This window comes from Rhinolophus ferrumequinum, chromosome 16 (genome assembly GCF_004115265.2).
Source record: "Rhinolophus ferrumequinum isolate MPI-CBG mRhiFer1 chromosome 16, mRhiFer1_v1.p, whole genome shotgun sequence".
Taxonomy (NCBI): Eukaryota; Metazoa; Chordata; class Mammalia; order Chiroptera; family Rhinolophidae; genus Rhinolophus; species Rhinolophus ferrumequinum.
This window is the reverse complement of record NC_046299.1, coordinates 47,783,013-47,801,314: the sequence shown is the minus strand read 5'-3', so window position 1 is coordinate 47,801,314 and position 18,302 is coordinate 47,783,013. Positions and strand designations below refer to the sequence as shown.

Sequence of the window (18,302 nt, the reverse complement as noted above, 5' to 3'; positions counted from 1 at the left end):
TATTTATTACTTACTGCCTGCAGGGCATGGTGGCAGGACCCAACAACACACAAACCGTCTTTGACCTCAACCACTTCAGTCTGCACAGGCCAAATGCATTAATCCCAGAAGTTCACAAGAAGTTTGGTGGCTCAGCTCCCAGACACTCTCCCAACAGAAGCCACAGGGAAAGTGGTTAGGGCCCGTGCCAGTTCACAGTAGCCTAATGAACCACAGTGCCCCGAAGCGAGATGCCATGGAAAAGTTCCTGGCACCCCGCAGGTGCCCAATAAATGTGACTTCTTTTTCCCCAGTAAAGATGTCGTACTCATGTCACACTGACTTAAATCAGATGCCACAAACTATTTCCCCTTTAGAGGCATTTTGGTCCAAGGATAATTCAGGGAAAGGGGAGTCCCTATTCTGAATTCTAAGGGAGCACTCACTGATCCAACTTACACTTATTAAGTGTCTATTATGTACCAGGCACTGGGAATAAAAAGATAAGACCTAGTTCCTCCCCTCAAGGAACTCAGTCTGGTGAGACATACCTGCACACCAACAGATGCAGCAGAGAGAGATGGGAGAACACTGGGTTGGAGGTAACTGAGTGTACAAAGGGGCCAGAGAAGAGGAGATGCTAAATCATGGGCAAGGCCAGTAAGACCAAGGAGGCTTCCTGGAGGAGGTGATGTTTGAACTGAGTCCATTTAATGCATGTAATGGACAAGTAAAAATTTCTAAAGTGGACAAGAGTTTCAGATGCCCATGAAGGAGCCTCAGTGATAGCAGGTCAACATACCTAGAGCCAAAGATGGTTGAATGGGGGAGGGGAGAAGGCCAGGGAAGCTTACAGAAACCAGACCACCGAAGTCAGGTCTCTCAGGTTAAACCAAAAACTTCATGCATTCATTTAATATCCCTTTGCTGAGAGGTTATTTAAGGCAGTTGTTCTCCAAGTTTTCAGTCTCAGGACTCCTTTTCACTTTTAAAAAATGTTGGGGACAATAGAACTTTTGTTTTTATGGATTATAGCTATCCATTATTTACTACACAAGAAATTAAAACAGACATTTTAAATATTTAACTCATTTAGAAATAACAATAAATGTACACGTTAACATAAATAGCATTTTTTTTACTTGAAAAATTCCAAAAACAAAAAAACCCAACAACTTGAGTGAGAAGAGTGGCATGGCATAGGCTTTCTATTGTTGCAAAAGCTAATGTCTGGGTGATGAGAGGACAGCTGGATTCCCATAGCTGTTTCTCAGTCTGCGGCCACATCAGCATCATGTGCCCCTAAAATCCTCCACTGTACACCCCTGAGAGAACGAGAGTGGGAAAGGCAGGTAACATCTTAGTACTATTATGAAAATGGTTTTGACATCATGGATACCCCCACCGAAGGATCCCTGAAGCGCACTCTGAGAAAGGGGGTGGAGAACATAGCCAGAGCCTCGAACCAAACACAAGAGTTCCAGCTTTGGTGGAGTTCACATTCTAGTCGGGCAGAGACAAACAAGGAAAACATACCGTATGTCACGGGTGTAAGTGTTACGGAGAAAAACAAAACAAAACAGGAAAGGAAGCCAGGGAGGCTGGGGGATGAAGCAGTCATTTTTCATCACAGACATGAGGCGGGAGAGGGCTCTCTCCATCTGTGGACATGTGGACAAATGTCCAAGCAGTCACATGACCTTGCAACGTGCCCATGGGTCCAAGGAAAGCTTCAGCACGATGGGGAGTGAGTGAGGTGAGAGGACAGGGGCAGGGCGGCCAGACGTGCTGGAGTCTTTTAAGCCTTTACAAGGAATCTGACTTTTGCTCTGAGTGGGTAGGAGGCACGACAAGTTTACAGAGCAGTGATCTAATCTCACTTTGATTTTTAAATGAGTTACTCGGACTGCGATGCTGAGAAGGAACAGACTAAGGCATGGAGGCCAGAGGGAGAGCAGTCATGAATCTCCTGCAGTGACCCAGATGCGAGGTGACAATGGCCTGGGCCAGGACGGGCAGGGGAAGGTGGTGAGATGTGGGCAGACTTGATATATTTTGAAGCTGGAATAGGGAAATCACTGAAATAACGTAAGCAGCGGAGCCACACATTCAGATTTGCTTTCAAACGTTCTTTCACCAGAGTCTTCCCACCGCCCCAGTGTTACCCCGCAGCGTACACATTTGTTATCATGGGGAGATGCACATTCACAATGGAGAAGGCTGGCGGTCGAGCTTGACGTGGCTGGCAGTGGGGTGGCCGGACATCATGTGTCTCCGAACGTGGTACCTTGTACCTCCCGCAGCGTCCCCTGTGCAGCACTCATGCAGAAAATGTGTGACCTGAATGTAAGTGCAAGGAGACCCAGAAGCAAATCCAGAACGCTGATGTTTGGCTAATTAATGGGCCTGGAGGCTTCTAGCGAATCAAAAGCAGTGAGGATAGTGTACGAATAGACTGGGGGAGATTAAGGAGACACGTCACGGCCCAAACAATGTGTGAACCTTGAGTGCATCCCGGATTGGGCAAAATATTCCACAAACGACATTTGGAAAACACCTAGGGAAATTTGGATGCGGACTGCATAGATGACGCTTTATTTAACGGTGATGATTTTTCCAGGACGATGGCCGTATGTGGGAGAAGCCCTTTCTGGAAAGCTGAATGCTGGGGTATTTACCGGTAAGGTCACAATGGCTGCAGCTTCCTTTCAGCTGGGTTGGCCAAAAAGAAACGTATTTATTGAGGGGGGGTGGGGAGAAAAGAAAGAGAGCGATTAAGACAAGATGTTAACAATTGGTAACTCAAAGGCATGCAGGTGTTCTTTGAATTCTTTCAACTTTTCTATGAGTTTGAAACAAACAAACAAAATAGTCATTTCCACTAACACAGCGTGACTAGAAACTACTGTTTTAGTGCTCTCCATCTTGCATGAAAGAAGGGGTCTCTCCTGTCCCCTCCCCCTACCCCCAAACGTGGGAACCAAGGGACAAAGAAGCTCTGCCCCACATATGCTGGGAAATGGTGACTTCCCCAAAGCCTCCTGCACACTGGTTGTTTGCAAACACAGCATCTATGATCAGGGCATGTTGGGTGTGCCCAGGCAGACTGCGGGCAGCCGGCCCTGGGTCTCCTAGCTCTTTAGAGCACCTCCCCCAGTGCCTGGCACAGGGCCCAGCGTGTGCAGCTGGTGATTAAGGGTGGGCACTCGGGGAGTTCCGGGTCTGGCACCCAGCCACAGGGTAGCTCTCCTTCCAATGGGAAGAGGGCTTGAGCAGGGAACCCCGCAGGTCAACACCGCTTTCCAGGTCCAGCAAGGCCTTTCCCTCCCACTTTCTGAATTTCCCTGGCAAGAAGAGGGCAAAGGTCCCCCAGCAGATCTTGGTAGATCAAGCAAGAAACACATGGCCATCTTCCCTAGGACTCCAGAACATTCAGGGTCTCAGAGGTAACCCCTCATGTTATTGTTAAAATGAGATCCAATGCATGAGCTGTGATGCTAGATACTGATTTTTCTTTTTTTAATGCACTATGAGGAGCATCTTAGGGACAACGGGAGAAGTTTTAATATGGACTTGGTATTTTCTTAGGCACGATAATGGTGGTGTGGTCATAGCCAAGAATTTTTTTTTTTTTTTTTTTTTTTTTTTTTTTTTTTAGGAGATGCATCCTGGGATATTTGAGGTGAATTGTCATGATGTCTGCAACTTACACTGACATGCCCAAATATTAAAATCATTGATTCTAGTTTCTGGGCATACGGGACTTCATTCTATTATTCTTTCACCTTTTCTATGTTTAAAATTTTTTTTTTACAATAAAAAAGATTGAGAAAGCAAGCAAGATACAAGTTCCATTTCTTCCAAGAGGAGGTCAATTTACAGGTCCGAGTCTCCCTTTGGCCTGGAAAGTCTGTGGCCACCGCCAGGGCCGGCTCACCAGAGGCCTGGGGCAGGCAGCCTCCTCTGGCCTGGAATTAATGCCCTAACCAGATGTTTCACTGCTGACTGGAGCTAAATATAGGCTGTGACAGAAACCTTTCTATTATACATCCAAGAGAGCCTACTAGAAAACAGGGCCTGAGGGCTTTAGGATGAGTTCCTCCCTGTGCTTGGGGGAGAGGCTTGGAGGAAGGGAGAGAAAGGTTCACTTGCCACCTTCAAACCCCTCCTCTGCTTTAAGACAATTAGGACAAGAGAAGATGTGCATAACAAACCAACATCACCAGCTGTGAGAGGAGGTGTTGTGACCCACCCCTCCCTGAGGCTGCACTGGTGTGACTGAGAAAGAACACACACTAGGTGAAGCACTCCGCCACTTAGGAGCTGTGTGACTTTGGACAGGCCACGTCCCTCTCTGAGCATCCGTTGCCTCTGCTGTTAAACAGGAATGATAACAGCAGCCCAGTGGTCATTCACGGTCATTCAGGGATCCCCAAAAGATTGGGAAACTCCTTTGTAAACTGAAAGGTGCTATAACACACAAGAATCCCCATTCTTTCTTTAGTATCTGTAGATACAAAGAATGTGTTAAAGCCTACACCTGACCAGGAGGTGCCACTCTTTCTTCAAATCGACTGACTTTTCTTACTAAAATAAATATGGTCCTGACCTAACCTAATCAACATCTATCTATGAAATCATAGATTTGAGGCACTGCTTATTTTTGTTAATATACATTACAGCTAAAATCATCGTGTGGACCGTCAGGACAAAGCAGATGGATGCTGTTCTGGCCCAACCCCCTTATTTTGCAGATGGGAATCTGAGGCTGAGAGACAGGCTGTCACTCCCTCAGGTCACAGAGCATATCAGCCATGGGTCAGCAGCTGTGAGCCAGGTCTCCAGGCTCCCAGGCCAATGCTCTCTCTACTGCAAGCTGCCCTCCCTCATCAGGAACAAGAGTTCTCACGCCCTGGCATATCCTCTCCTAAAAGAAAAACTAAAAGCCTGTTTCTGAAGGACAGTCACGCTGACTCCATTTCTGCCTTCCTACAGTTCCGGGGAGCCTGACGAGGACCTGGCCCAGGTGACTTGTGCCACTTCAGGACTGCTCCCTCCTTTCCCACAGAGGGTGGCAGTCAGCCCACCTCACTGGGGTAACCTAGGGCCCGTCCCCACTCCAGGGCACTTACTCCTCTAGCAGACCCTTGGGAAGAGTCAAAGGACCGCCATGTGCCTAGGAAATGTTAGATGAGTGACTAAGTGAATAACCCACCCCCAAATGGCCGACCTCTCTTAAAGACATCCTACCAAGGATAAACACCTGGGGTAGGAAGTTACCCAGAAGTCTGCAGAAGAGAAAGAGTGACGCTTCACATCTACTTTCAAATTCCCTAACCTCTCTGTGCCACTCTTTACTTTGGCATAGAATGGACCCATAAAAGTGCTGCCTCGGGGAAGCCGGATGGCTTAGCTGGTTAGAGCTCAAGCTCTTAACAACGAGGTTGCCGGTTCAATTCCCACATGGGATGGTGGGCTGCGCCCCCTGCAACTAAGATTGAAAATAGTGACTGGACTTGGAGCTGAGCTGCGCCGTCCACAACTAGATTGAAGGACAACGACTTGACTTGGAGCTGATGGGCCCTGGGGAAACACACTGTTCCCCAATATTCCCCCCCCCAAAAAAAGTGCTGCCTCTTAGGGTTGCTGGAGGATTAATGAAAGAATGTCTAGAAAACAACTCAGCGCAGCAGCCAACACATAAGGAGCGCTGGTTAACTGTTAGCTTTAAAATGACAAAGGAGGAGGAAGCAGAAAGTACCAGAGGGCAGACAGGGGGACTTTCTCACTGCAAAGGGAAGAGTTTAATGCTAAGTGAGGCCCCAGGAGAGGAGCTGCAGTGGAGAAGGAAGACAGAAACAAACAGGCCCCACTCCTGTCTCGGGGACTGTGCTCCCTGAACTCCTCCTGTCCTCCTCTCATTTCTGCTCTGATCATGAGTCTTACTCGGCTTGAGGATGGGAAGTGCCGAGTGGCTGCAGCTCTGTGGGTGCCTACAGCCCAACTGTCCAGTGCTGACTCAGTGTCTCTGCAAGAGCCTCCTGGGAGCCACCGGCCAGCCCCACCCCGATCACAGAATGTCTGCAGCTGTCCTGACCACGCTGCCAGGACTCAGTGAGTGCCAGCTTCTCAAGGGATAGGGGCAGGGTTGGCATATTTGTATCCTCAGCCCAGCACAGAGCCAGGCAAACCGCAGTCCTGGGTCAGAGGCTGAGTAGAACCAAGCCAGAGACACAGGGTGTCTGCTGCCTGAGTTCTTTCAGGCCCTGCAGAGAAGGCCAGTCTGTGATAAGTCACACATCAGGCCTCTGTCCCCAGGCACAGCAACAGGCCCGTTTACAGTGGGGACACTCACATCCCATCTGGAGAGAATGATACTGGGGTGAATGATACTGGAGTAGTGTCCGTTGTCCCCTCTGAATGATGGAGTTTGTCCCACTGGCCGCAGACTTTTAAAACCAGTGGCACTTGCTATGCTATCTGGTCTCAGCGTCCTCCCCTCTGAAAGGACAGGGCTAGCTGGACCAGATGACCTCCAGGTCCCTTCAAAGTTCGAAGTGCGGCCCAACTGTTATTCCAAGCCACATCTTAACTGCCCCAAATGATAGGTGACACTCCTGTTCTGATAAAGGTTGTAAAGGAATTTCAGATGTTTTATACAGCCCCACGTGGCAAGCAGTTTCAATTTAACTACTTTCAGAACCAGGAAGTCCTTCCCCTGTTTTAACCCCTTTTCATCGAGCTTCCCTTCCAGAGGAGTCCAGAAGAAACAGCCTTTGTTTGACTTGTGTGGATAGACACGGAGCTAGGAGTGGGTGGGGCCACTGGAGGGGTGGGTCATGGGAGGGGTGGGGCTAGAGGCCTCACCCCTGCCAGCCTTGCTCCTCCCCCAGCCCCACCGCCATCCCTTCCTCAGTCTTCAGCACAACCTACAGTAGGGAAAGGTATTTTCAGGGCCCTGCTCAATTGGGCCCCTCCGTAGGAAGGCAACCTGCTGAAGCAAAGGGCTTGCATTAGTTTCCTGGAGCTGCCATAACAAACTACTAGAAACGACGTGCCTTAAAACAACAGAAATGTATTCTCTCACAATTCTGGAGGCCGGAAGTCAGAAATCAAGATGTCACAGGGTGATGCTCCCTCCAGCGGCTCTAGGGGAAGAGCCTCCCTTGACTCTTCCAGCGTCTGGTGGCTCTAGCACTCCTTGCCTTGTGAGTCAATGTGTTCACATAGCCCTCACCTCTGTGTTTGTCTTTTCCTGTCTGTCTCAAAGCTTCCCTAGTCTTTCTCTTATAAGGACAGGTTGAAGGTACACTCAGGTGATCCAACATGGTTTCATTGCAAGATTCTGAACCTAAGTACATCTGCAAAAGACCCTTTTTCCAAATAAGGTCACGTTCACAGGTGCTGGGACATGAACATATCACGTTTGGGGGTGAGTTGAGGGGGGAACACCATTCAACTCGCTGCAGACTTCTCACTGGTCAGAGTCGGAAGTCAAGTCCCCGTCCTTCCACTACCTGGCCGTTAGCACATCACCACGACCCCAAGTAAACGAATCACACCTATCTGGGGTCTGTTTCCCTACCACCTATGGCACCGCTCCTACGGGGGCCAGAACTGAGACTCGAGAGTTCACAACCAGCTTCCCAATCGGATGTCTACGCATCAGCAGTTCTCAAACTGGAGACATAATGAGTGGGGGGGTGGGCAAGTTACAAAGTTAACTACAGAGCAGTGTTGCCTTTAGGGCAGGTAAAATACGATGTAAAGATAATCAAAAGGAAAACAAACTTCTAGAACCATGGACGCCCACCCTCGGAGACAGAAGCCCCGCCTCCCACACAGCCTCCCAAACCCCCAGGCTGGGGGGGCCTCCACACACTTCTGCAGACTGGCCCCACCAGCGTCCGCCCCACCCCCACACCTCTCCTCCTCCCCGGGCTAGCATGCTCTTTCCCTTTCTGGGCCCACTCCTTTGGCAGTGTGCCTCTCCCGAACATACACACTAACTTCCCCAGCTCACAGAGGCTGTCCAGATTGTTGGCAGGGTTGGGAAAAGATTCAGCACATCACTCAGGATTCAAATGCAAAGGAAGTCGTCTTGGAAACCGGGCCAGCCCTGTCAGAATTCCCTCACAGACACGTCATGAGCTGCAGTTTCCACTCCAGCTGCACATTAGAATCACAGGGAGAAGTTTAAAAATTATAGGTCCTGGGGCCCCACCCCAGACACACGGAATCAGCTCTGAGCTGGGGCCTGGACATGTATACTTGTCAAATTCTCTCGGTGGGGGGGCCTCAGGCCACCGTCAAGGGCCACGAAAAAGTGACCCAGTCTCAGAATTCCAAAGCTGGCACCCCATTCTACTCCAGCCAGGAGACTTCGCCCCAACCTGTGACAGGATGGGCTGGGGGCTGGCCTCCCCCCAGCGCCAAGCACACTGCTCCCATCTCTGTGCGCACTGCCCGGCACGCAATGGGTGCACAGGAACTGACCGCCTGGTCCCAAGCACCTCCACAGCGCCCCACACTGCACCCAGCACCGCCCATCCCCTACCAGACGACGGGAAACAGCTTGGGGAGGCTGTGTGACTGGTCCAAGGCCACATGCTGCATCCTGGGAGGAGCTCTCCTGCAGGAAGCTGGAGGGCTCTGAGCCCTGACCAGGCCAAGGCTGTTTTCCCTCGACCTTCTGGGCAAATATTTACTTCCACGTAGGCCAAGATGCAAACACCTCCATTGGTGGGAAAGTCTCCTTTGGAAAAATGAAATAAAACACAGCAGGTACCGTTTCCACAGTGAAACAGTTCTTGTCTCGTGGATGGGTGCAAATGGTTGGTTGTGCCAGTCACATTTCCTCTCAAGGCCTCAGTCTCCTCAGCTATAACATGTGCCCCTGGCTACCCAGCCCCCAGGGCTGTTCTGAGGATCCAAAGAGGTGAAGCAAAGTACGGTGGGGTGATCACAAGACGGCGGCTCCTCCCGGGCCCGCCCGGTCCTCACCACACCCAGTGAGCTTGGGCTCCTGCCCGGCGATGCCAGTCCCTAATGCGTATCAAGCACAAGGCTCTTATACTAACAGCCCTGGAGACATCACCCCATGCAAGCCGGGCCCCTGTGGGAGGTACAACGGTTCCCCCTCCCACAGACACGGAAACTAAGGCACAGGGACCTATCCGTAACTTGTCCACAGTCACGCAGCCAATCAAACTGGCTCCTCACCCTCCTATTCCATCTGTCTGAGATGCCTTTTTATGGCTGGCTCTTTCTCACTCTATGAGCTTCAGCTGAAATGTCAGCTCCTCCTAAAGGCCTTCCAGGACCACCCATCTAATGTAGGAACTCCCATCTCGCCCCACTTGTTCCCTAATTTGCTGTTTAGTACTTACCGTGTTTCCCTGAAAATAAGACTCAGCTGGACCATCAACACTAATGCGTCCTTTGGAACAAAAATTAATATAAGACCTGGTCTTATTTTACTATAAGACCCGGTATAATATAATATAATATAATATAATATAATATAATATAATATAATATAATATAATATAATATAATACCGGGTCTTATATTAATTTTTGCTCCAAAAGACACATTAGAGCTGATGGTCCAGCTAGGTCTTATTTTCGGGGAAACACAGTATCACACGCTATGTTTATTTACTGGTCTGTCTATCTTCCAAGGCCTGGACTAAGCCTTTCTTGTTTATAGTTGCTTCCCAGGAACTATCACAATGCCTGGCATGTACAATAGGCATCAAATAACTATTTGTTGATGGAATAAGCAAACGAACAGTCCCCACCTTGGAAATAATGGCAGGTCAAGACTGGACTCCCTTGTCTTCCACTAAAATGTTGATTTAAACCCACTCAGATCCAAAGGTTCTTTCCGGAAAAGGCTTCTCTTTTCAATCCCCTGTGTTCTGGGCTTACCCAGAAGACATCTTTCCCTGTGTGTGGAGCCAGCTGGTACAGAAATTTCATTATCAGTCCCTTATCTGTTTACTGAGCCCCACCCCAGATTGGCATTGTGAGTCACCCGCAGAGAAGTGGCACTGGGCAGAAGGAGGAAGGAGGCAGGTCATTACTCCTGCTTCTCAGCAACAAACAACCAAAGGCAGTGAGGTCCCAATCCCGTCCTACAACTTAAAACAATCCGTGCCTTACAGGTAGAGAGGGATCAGTCACGGAAGCCTAGACTCAGAACAAAGAAACGTTCTTGGGGCCTCAGTTTGCTCCTCTGCAAAATGAGTGCATTGAAAGATTCTCCAATCCCCTTCCAGCGCTGCCTTCCTGCTTCTCTAGACTCTAGAGACCCCATAGCTGGGCTGGGAAGGGGAGGACTTCTCTGCCCAAGGCCGGAGCACAGGCCCATGGCTGCCAGATCTTCTCTGACAGCCTATTAGTCACGGGAACAGTGGTGACGACTCCAGTATGAAGGCTGCCTCACTTTCTGCTTGAGCTTCGCTATTTTCTTTTTGAAATGCTTGCCTACAACAAGAGGAAAATGGATCTGCTTGAAGAATCGAGCACAGTTTTTAGAAAATTATGTTCATACAAGGAGATACCCTGATGGGGGTTTGCCAACATGTAACAGCGGTTCTTCCCCGGTGGTAGAATCGAACGTGACGGTTACTGCTTTTGCTGCACTTACCTGAATGGCTTGAAATTTTTAAAAACTATGCACACATATTATTTTCACCAAAACAATACAGCTCTTTTCAAAAGTTAGACATTCCTACTGGAAACTAAATCTATTTTCTTTTTCACCTGGCTTCCTCTAGTTCTAGTGCTTAACTGGGAGGCCACGGACCTGGCTTCTTCCAGAAATGCTGTCTTCCACCCACATCCTGAGCCCTGACACCAGAGAGGGACCACTTCTTTCAGGAGAAGGGGGGTGGCTGGTAAAGGTCATAGTGACCCAGTGAAGAAACTGGAGTCAGGCAACCTGGGTCCTGATCTTGGTCTGTCACTAACTTGCTGTGGGGTCTCGAGAGATTCGCTTCCTCTCTGCAGGCCTGTTTTCTCCTCAGTAAAATGAAAAAGGTCACATTAGAGGGGTCTTTAAGGACCCTTCGCATTCTCAGTCTATGGATCTTGGGCACCTAGAATAGAGAGGAAGGTAGGAGAAGAACGGCTAACCGGTACTTAAGCTGATGCAGTGTTTATTGTGTACCAAGCATTGCTCTAAGCATTTAATGGTCTCAGCAACTCTCAGGAAGGTTCTAATATCAGTCATTTTACAGGCGGGCAGGCAAGTGAGGCACATGGAAGTTAGTGGTTAAGTCACTCAAGCTGTGCCTGAGTTGGGATTTGAACCCAGGCAGCCTGGTCCAGAGTCCACACTTTTAACCATAATATAAAGAGTCACAGGCCAAGCTATGATAACAGGGTCCATCCTTGGAGAAGGCAAGGGAGAATTAACGTTGCCTTTGGCTCTTATTACCTCCACTATTTACCCACACCCACTCCCTTCCCACTCACCCCCTAAGTTCTTTTCTTCCTAATATCACTACTAATGTTCCCCATATATATGTACTACTACTAATAATACGAATAATAATGATTAGTCAGCACCTCACTTGTCAAGGCAACAGGCTTGGTGCTTTCTAAAGAGCCAGCATCTCCATGATCAGCCCAGTCCACTTTGCAAATTCAAGGCCTCAGCAAAATCTAACCACTGCTGGCAAAATCTAACCACACACCCAGCTCAGCCTCTAATCCAGACACCGCCAACTCAGATCCTTGCTTACAATACGTACTTTGGGACTCGAGCACCCCAAAAGAACAAGCTCCCCTGAGCACCTCCTGTGTGCCAGGCCCCACGACCAGCATTTGGAAGAAGATATGAATGAACGACACTCCTGACCTCCAGGAACCCACAGTCCAACAAGGAAAAACAGTTGTGTAAACGGATCTCTAGAATACCCTGTGGTCAGTGCTAAAATTAGAGGTATGTCCCCAGTGGGCTGAGGACACATGTGTCAGAATGATTCACCCGGCGTGGTGGGAAGAGGAGGCTCCAAGGGCCTGTGGGTGAGCTCACTGCTCATGGAGACATCCTCAGTAACCTACCGCGGGAAAGGAGCAATGACCTGGGGACAGGATACCTGGGGATTCATGCCAACCCTGCTGAGTGGCCCTGAAACACATCCTCTCTGGGCCTTGAGGCTCCCCGCTGAAAACAGAGGGCAACAGGAGCTCACTGTTAGTTGTTCACGGTCATACTCATATTGACTCATAGACGGAGAAAAGTTTTCATTGCTCAATTCCCTTCCAATCTTCCCGATTACATCAAGGAGCAAACCAGTTTGGGTGCCAGTTTGTCTTTAAGCCTCTCAAATACTTGCCAATCTGCTTTTTGAACAAAGGAGGCAGCCTCGGGTTCACAGCCTACAGCACCCACAATATCTAGCTATGATTTAATAACATTTTGTTTTCCCTGAACTATATCTATTGGAACTGTTACCTGGTATTTTTAATGAGGGCATATTGGTTCCCCATTGGCAGTCATGACATAAGCTCTCCTTCTAAAAACAAATTTAAGTTTAAAGAGGCAGTTTAAACAAATATAATAATGGTACAAGTGACAAAACCTCTATGTAGGCAATTTCAAAACATCTATCAAGGGGCGGCCGATAGCTCAATTGGTTAGAGTCCAAGCTCTGAACAACAGGGTTGCCGGTTCTGTTCCCACATGGGCCAGTCAGCTGCACCCTCCACAACTAGTTTGATGAAAACGAGCTGCCACTGAGCTTCTGGAGGAACGGCCGGAAGGCTCAGTTGGTTAGAGCTCAAGCTCTTGACAACGAGGTTGCCGGTTCAATTCCCACATGGGATGGTGGGCTGCGCCCCCTGCAACTAAACAGCGACTGGACTTGGAGTTTAGCTGCACCCTCCCCGACTAGATTGAAGGACAACGACTTGGAGCTGATGGGCCCTGGAGAAACACACTGTTCCCCAATAAAAAAAATTTTACAAACCATCTATGAACTTTGTAAGCACACATATGAAACCAGGTCGTAGGCTGTTAGACACTTCGATCGTTATTACCACTGGAGGGAAGAGGTAGGGACTGGGATCAGGCACAGGGGGCCTCTGACTTCTGCCGTCCATTCTGTTGGTTGATCCTGGGGGCTCATCATGCACGTGTGTTCACTTTGCAAAAATTCATCAAGCTGTCTACAATTATGATCGGTGCATGTCTGTATGTATATTATACATTTACATACCCTTTAACCCAACAATTCCACTTCTAAAAATTACCCTGTAGACATACACACATATGTGCAAAGCAACTCATTCAAAGATACTCACTGCAGCACTGTTTACAGTAGCTAGAGATTGAAAATAACCTGCGTTCCCCAGCTGGGGACTGATTAAATAAATGTTGGCATAGCCTAGAGTGAATTCTATGCAGCTATCAAACAGAAGGAGGCATCTGCTAGCAGAGCTCCAAAACGTACATGGATTTATCTTTAAGTGAAAATGTAAGGGCAGAACTGTGTACAGTGTGCTACCTTGTGTAGGGAAAAAAGTATATGTAATACATGTACATGTGTGTGCCTAGGGCATCCTATGGCTAGGATATTACCTCAGAGAAGAATCACAAGAAACTGGTAATAGATGCAGACAGGACAGGCCAGCGGAGGGGTAGGAGGGAAGCTCATCACTGATGACTACTCTTTTGTACTTTTAAATTTTGTATGTCATTATTTGATACTAAATTTTAAAGCAAAAAGTCCTACAGCAGGTGCATGGCTATGGTAAAACTAATGGTCTCTTCCAGACCTAAAGACTGAGATGAAAGTGTTAGCACTTTGGGCTTATAAAGCAAGTAACCCTTGGCACCACTCCTCCTCCTGAGGGATGGTACCAGTGATAATGAGCTTTCCTGTAATGATTTCCAATTAACAGCAAACCCAGTCTCGGAAAAATTACTTACGCTGGGCCTCCACCCTGCAGTGAAACTCTGGCACCTGCAAGTGCCCTGGCAGAGCTGCCAGGTGGCTGAGTTCTTGGCATGGGTGGGAAGATTTTTAAGCAGAAAAACTTCCAGCGATAAGAAGTCAAGGATTTGGTAAGGCAATCTCAGTTGGCTGGAGAGAAAGGATTCCAAGTTCTGAGTCCCACCCTGCACCCAAAAGAAGAAGCAAACCAAGGGCCATAGGTGTTTTTCTCTCTGGGAAACAGGGGACAAGGACAGAACAAAGTCTTGACTATTCAAGTGTAGTTTTAACGGTATCACTCTCTTGTATAGAGCGCTTGGCTTGCCCACAGGTCACCATCTCCCCACATCACTAATCCTAAAAAGAGTCCAATGAGGAATGGAAAACAATATTGGTTATCCATTTTACAGATTGGGAAATGGAGGTGCAAGGAGGTAAAGAGACTGGTCAGTGATTACATATGGAGAGAAGGGGTGAAGCCAGAAACATAACCCCCACCTTCTGACTCCTGGTCTTCCCTCATTTTCCTACCTCCCCACCCATCAAGCTTCGCCTTGCCTCTTTCAACTCTGCCCGACAGACAGCAGAGCTCCTGAGGCAAGACAAGCAAGGGGCAGGCAAAACATTCCAGAATCAGAATCGAGGAACCTATGAGGCCATCTGATCCAGCAGTTTTCAACCCTGACTACACACTAGAATTACCTGGAGAGCTTCAATGAGTTTAAATAAATACCTATGTCCAGGCATCTGTAGTGTTTTGAAAACTTTCTAGTGGATTCTGGTGCAACAGTGGGAGAGAACCCAATATTGGATGAGCACTCAAGTCATCCCACACCAATCCCACATACAACATTCTGTCTCCCTCGAGCTTCCACCATGGGTCCATGCTCCATCCTCTGGCCCCCAAACATACCGCTCATCTCTCTTCCACCTGACCTAGACTCAGAGAACCAGATCGGGAACTGGGCTCACCTAGTTTTCTAGAAGGGCAAGTCATTTAACAGTTCTGAGGCCCCAAACAGGGAAGTGACTTGCCTAAGACCTCCCGGTAAGTAACAGAACAAAACTGGAATCGGGATCGCTTGACCACTCGTCAAGATCACATCTACAGAAGGATCATGGGAAAGTCAGGCCTGCTGGCAGATCCAGCAGTTCCTGCGAGCAGAACAGACCCCAGGAGGAGATCTGGAGCGTGTGTGTTTTGGGGGATGGATGTCAATTACTCCTTCTTCTATCCCTGGGCAAGTCTGCCCTGTGGCACACTGGAGTCAGGGGGCTATTCCACAGTGCCAGGGCTGGAGTTAGACTGTAGAATGGTGTCTTCCTTTCTAGGTGGGGGCTAGCCTAGTCCGAAATCACTGTAAAGAAATCCAGTCTTTCACGGGGATGTAAAGTATAGCTTAGAGAACATTGTCGATAATGTAACAACTATGTATAGTGTCCGGTGGGTACTACCCTAATCAGGGGAATCACTGCATAAATTATCCAGATGTCTAACCACTACGCTGTACACCTGAAACTAATATGAAATAATATTGAATGCCAACTGTAACTGGAAAAAATATTTTTTTTTTTTAAAAAAAGGAAATTCAGTCTCTTGGGAGAGTGTATTAAGAAGGCCCAACTTCCCTGCCCATAATAATAAAAACGGCTCACACATGAGCTCTTCTTCACCGGTCCCTGTGCTAAGTACTGTACTTGGCCTATTTCATTTACTCTCCACACCCATCCTAAAAGCTGACTATAATTACTGTCTCTGTTTGCATACAGGAAAATGATGCCTGAGAGAACTGAAGTAACTTCCCCGAGATCACTCAGCTAGAAAGTGGTCGCAGCAGGATTCGAAGGCTGGTTGCCGTCTAACTACTACCATCCTGTCCGGTGACAAGACAGAAGAGGCGGTAAAGCCTAGTGGACACAGAAGTAGTTCCTGGGCACCTAGGAGCAGCCGGAGACCTCTCTAGATGTCGTCTGGCGGAATCCTCCCACCCACTCCCCGAACAAGGCACGTGCATCCTCCTGGTACATCCTCCTTCCCACCAAGAGAAGACCGAGAGCAGCGGGGTAGCATCTTGCTCAGGGGCATCAGGAAGTAAATAGTGGGGACCGGACTGGGAATCGAGGGCCCCAAAGCCTGATCACGTCTGCTCCACAGGTTGACAGGGAAGCAAAGTCAGTAATACTTGACAGGCGGAGCGGACCCGGCGGATGCGGGAACCACCGTCTACAGAACCAGCCGTTGCGCTGCGGCCGCGGAGAATCCGACAGCTAGTGAGCCAGGTGGTGCTCCTCCGTGGTAGCTAACCAGTTCTAACAATCCCGACCCCGCAGCTGAAATTCAAGCTGAGCTCGGCCGCCAGAATTTCCCGGCTCCCAGGGACAATGGGACGAGGAGCCAGGCGTGCCCCCCACTCCGCACGCCCTCCCGGGAGCAGCCAAGTCTGGACCCAACCCCGTGATCGGCGTGGGGGTGGTCGAGGGAGTGTCCCCTGCCCCCATCCCTGGGCCCTACTGGTCACTTACCCAGAACACTGTGGAGTAAATGACGAGCGAGAACTTGAGCCAGAGGTAGGAAAAGCGCGCGCAGTAGCGCACCTGCTCCGAGTCCCCGCGGGGCATCCTGTGCACACCCGGTGCAGGGCTCCCGGGCTCCCGGGCTGGGTCCCTGACTGAGAGTAGCCCCACCTGCGGCTGCCTGCCGGGCTGCCCGCCCCGCCACCAGCGCTCGCTCGGGGACTGACACTGGTGCGCCGCAATCACAGCCAAGGCCCGGACCAGCCAGCCCCAGTGGCCAATGGGCGCCAGGCAGCGGCCCAGCCTCTGGGAGGGGGCGGGATGAGGGCGGGGCTATGGCCCAGGACCCAGAGGAGGATAAGCGAGGAGAGGGGGCAAGGGATTCGCCTAGGACGTCGCGTGCAACTCTGGAAATGCCTGTACTAACGGGGCCTGATAGAGCGTGTACAGGAGCTCTAGGGAGAGAGCGAGCGTGCTAATCCGGGGTACATAGAAATGCATACTCTCCACTGTTGTCAAGAAGTAAAACTATAGGAAAAGGGCAGAACCTAACAGCTAAGGTAAAGTGTGCAAGACGTGAATGAAATAAGGAAGTGGAGTTGCTCAGCCTGAGAGAGGCGGAGTGCCACATTTGAGAAGGTGCAGCAGGCCAGGGTGGGGTGAAGGGGCCCCATGGAGCCGGGGCCCCGAGTTTCCTTTTGTAACAAATCTCCTTTCCCCAGTCAGTCTCTGGAAATCCCCTTCTCAGCGGCCAGGTGAGATCCCGACGCTGCCCCAGCACCATCCTGGTCTGGGAAGCCCTTCTCCCTGCCCTTCGTCAGGCCAGGTTGGCAGCCCCCTTCCTTGCACACACTCAGCCCAGGTCTGACCTGACCTGGCCTCTTCCCACCAGGCTTTCCTCTGCTTGGTGCCAGACATGGCTGTGAGTCGTCTCCCATAGCTACATGGCCCCAGCTTGACTCACACAGTTTCCTTGCCTCCCAGGCCTAGCTCAGCTGGGGTATGGGAACCAATCTGTTTGCGGCTTTCAGTAATTAAATGTGTGGCCCAGAGGTCATGAGCTCAAGGCAGTGCTGGGTGGGGTCCCTGGTGGTGACTGTAGGGATGGCACCCTTGTCCAAGTCCCCTGTCGTGGACCCAGGACAAGCCTCCTGTCATGGACACAGGACAAGCCTCCTGTACACACAGACTCCTGGAGAGAGACAGGCACACAGCCGGCCCAGCCCCCAGGGCTCTGCCCTAGAAGGGAAAGAGTAAGGTTGGGAGTGGGGAGGGAGCAATGTCCTGGCCAGAGAAGTTACAATGAAGTCTTTCCTGGTACAAAAGGAGCAGGTCCTGCAAAGGCGGTCACGTTGGGTAGGGACAGGGATTGCTGCAGGTTACCTTTATATAATTAACTAAGGTCATAGAAGACATCCTACTACAGTGGTAAAGTACTCTCCTGCCCTTCGAGGAGGAGGAAACTAACTCCTTACCCCTCTTTGGGGGACTAGCTTCCCTCACCCGGCTCTGCAGATCTAGTCGTACACCCACTTTCTCAGGTGCTGGTCTTCACCCCCTCAGAGGGCTAGTCCAGCACCTTGCCCTCTGAAGGGTTAGTCTGTCTCCCTTTCCCTGGGGCTTAGCCTTCTAGCTTGCACCCAAACACACACACACACACACACACACACACACACACACACACACACCCCTGTAAGATGCTCTGGGGGATGAGGCTGAGATAACCCTGAAGAGAAAGCCTGGAGCTCTTTGGGGTTGGCACAGCCTTCCCTGGGCTCCTGGGCTCCTTCACTGTCCCTCCCCACCCCGACCCTGACCCCCAAGTGCCGAGGGCTGACCCTCAGCCACATTTGCAAACACT

The 18,302-nt window shown here is 49.9% G+C and overlaps 1 protein-coding gene across 4 annotated transcripts in view; it reads right to left on the bottom strand.

The window, feature by feature from the left end:
* The window catches only part of TSPAN15 (tetraspanin 15), a 51,096-nt gene extending 34,424 nt beyond the window's left edge, over positions 1 to 16,672 (bottom strand). For all 4 annotated transcript variants that reach the window (XM_033130991.1, XM_033130992.1, XM_033130994.1 and 1 more), the window contains exon 1: positions 16,451 to 16,672. In XM_033130991.1, coding sequence (XP_032986882.1) covers positions 16,451 to 16,546 — 96 coding nt within the window. In that variant the 5' untranslated portion in view covers positions 16,547 to 16,672. The remainder of the gene's footprint in view (positions 1 to 16,450) is intronic.
* Between the last annotated feature and the right edge of the window lie 1,630 nt (positions 16,673 to 18,302).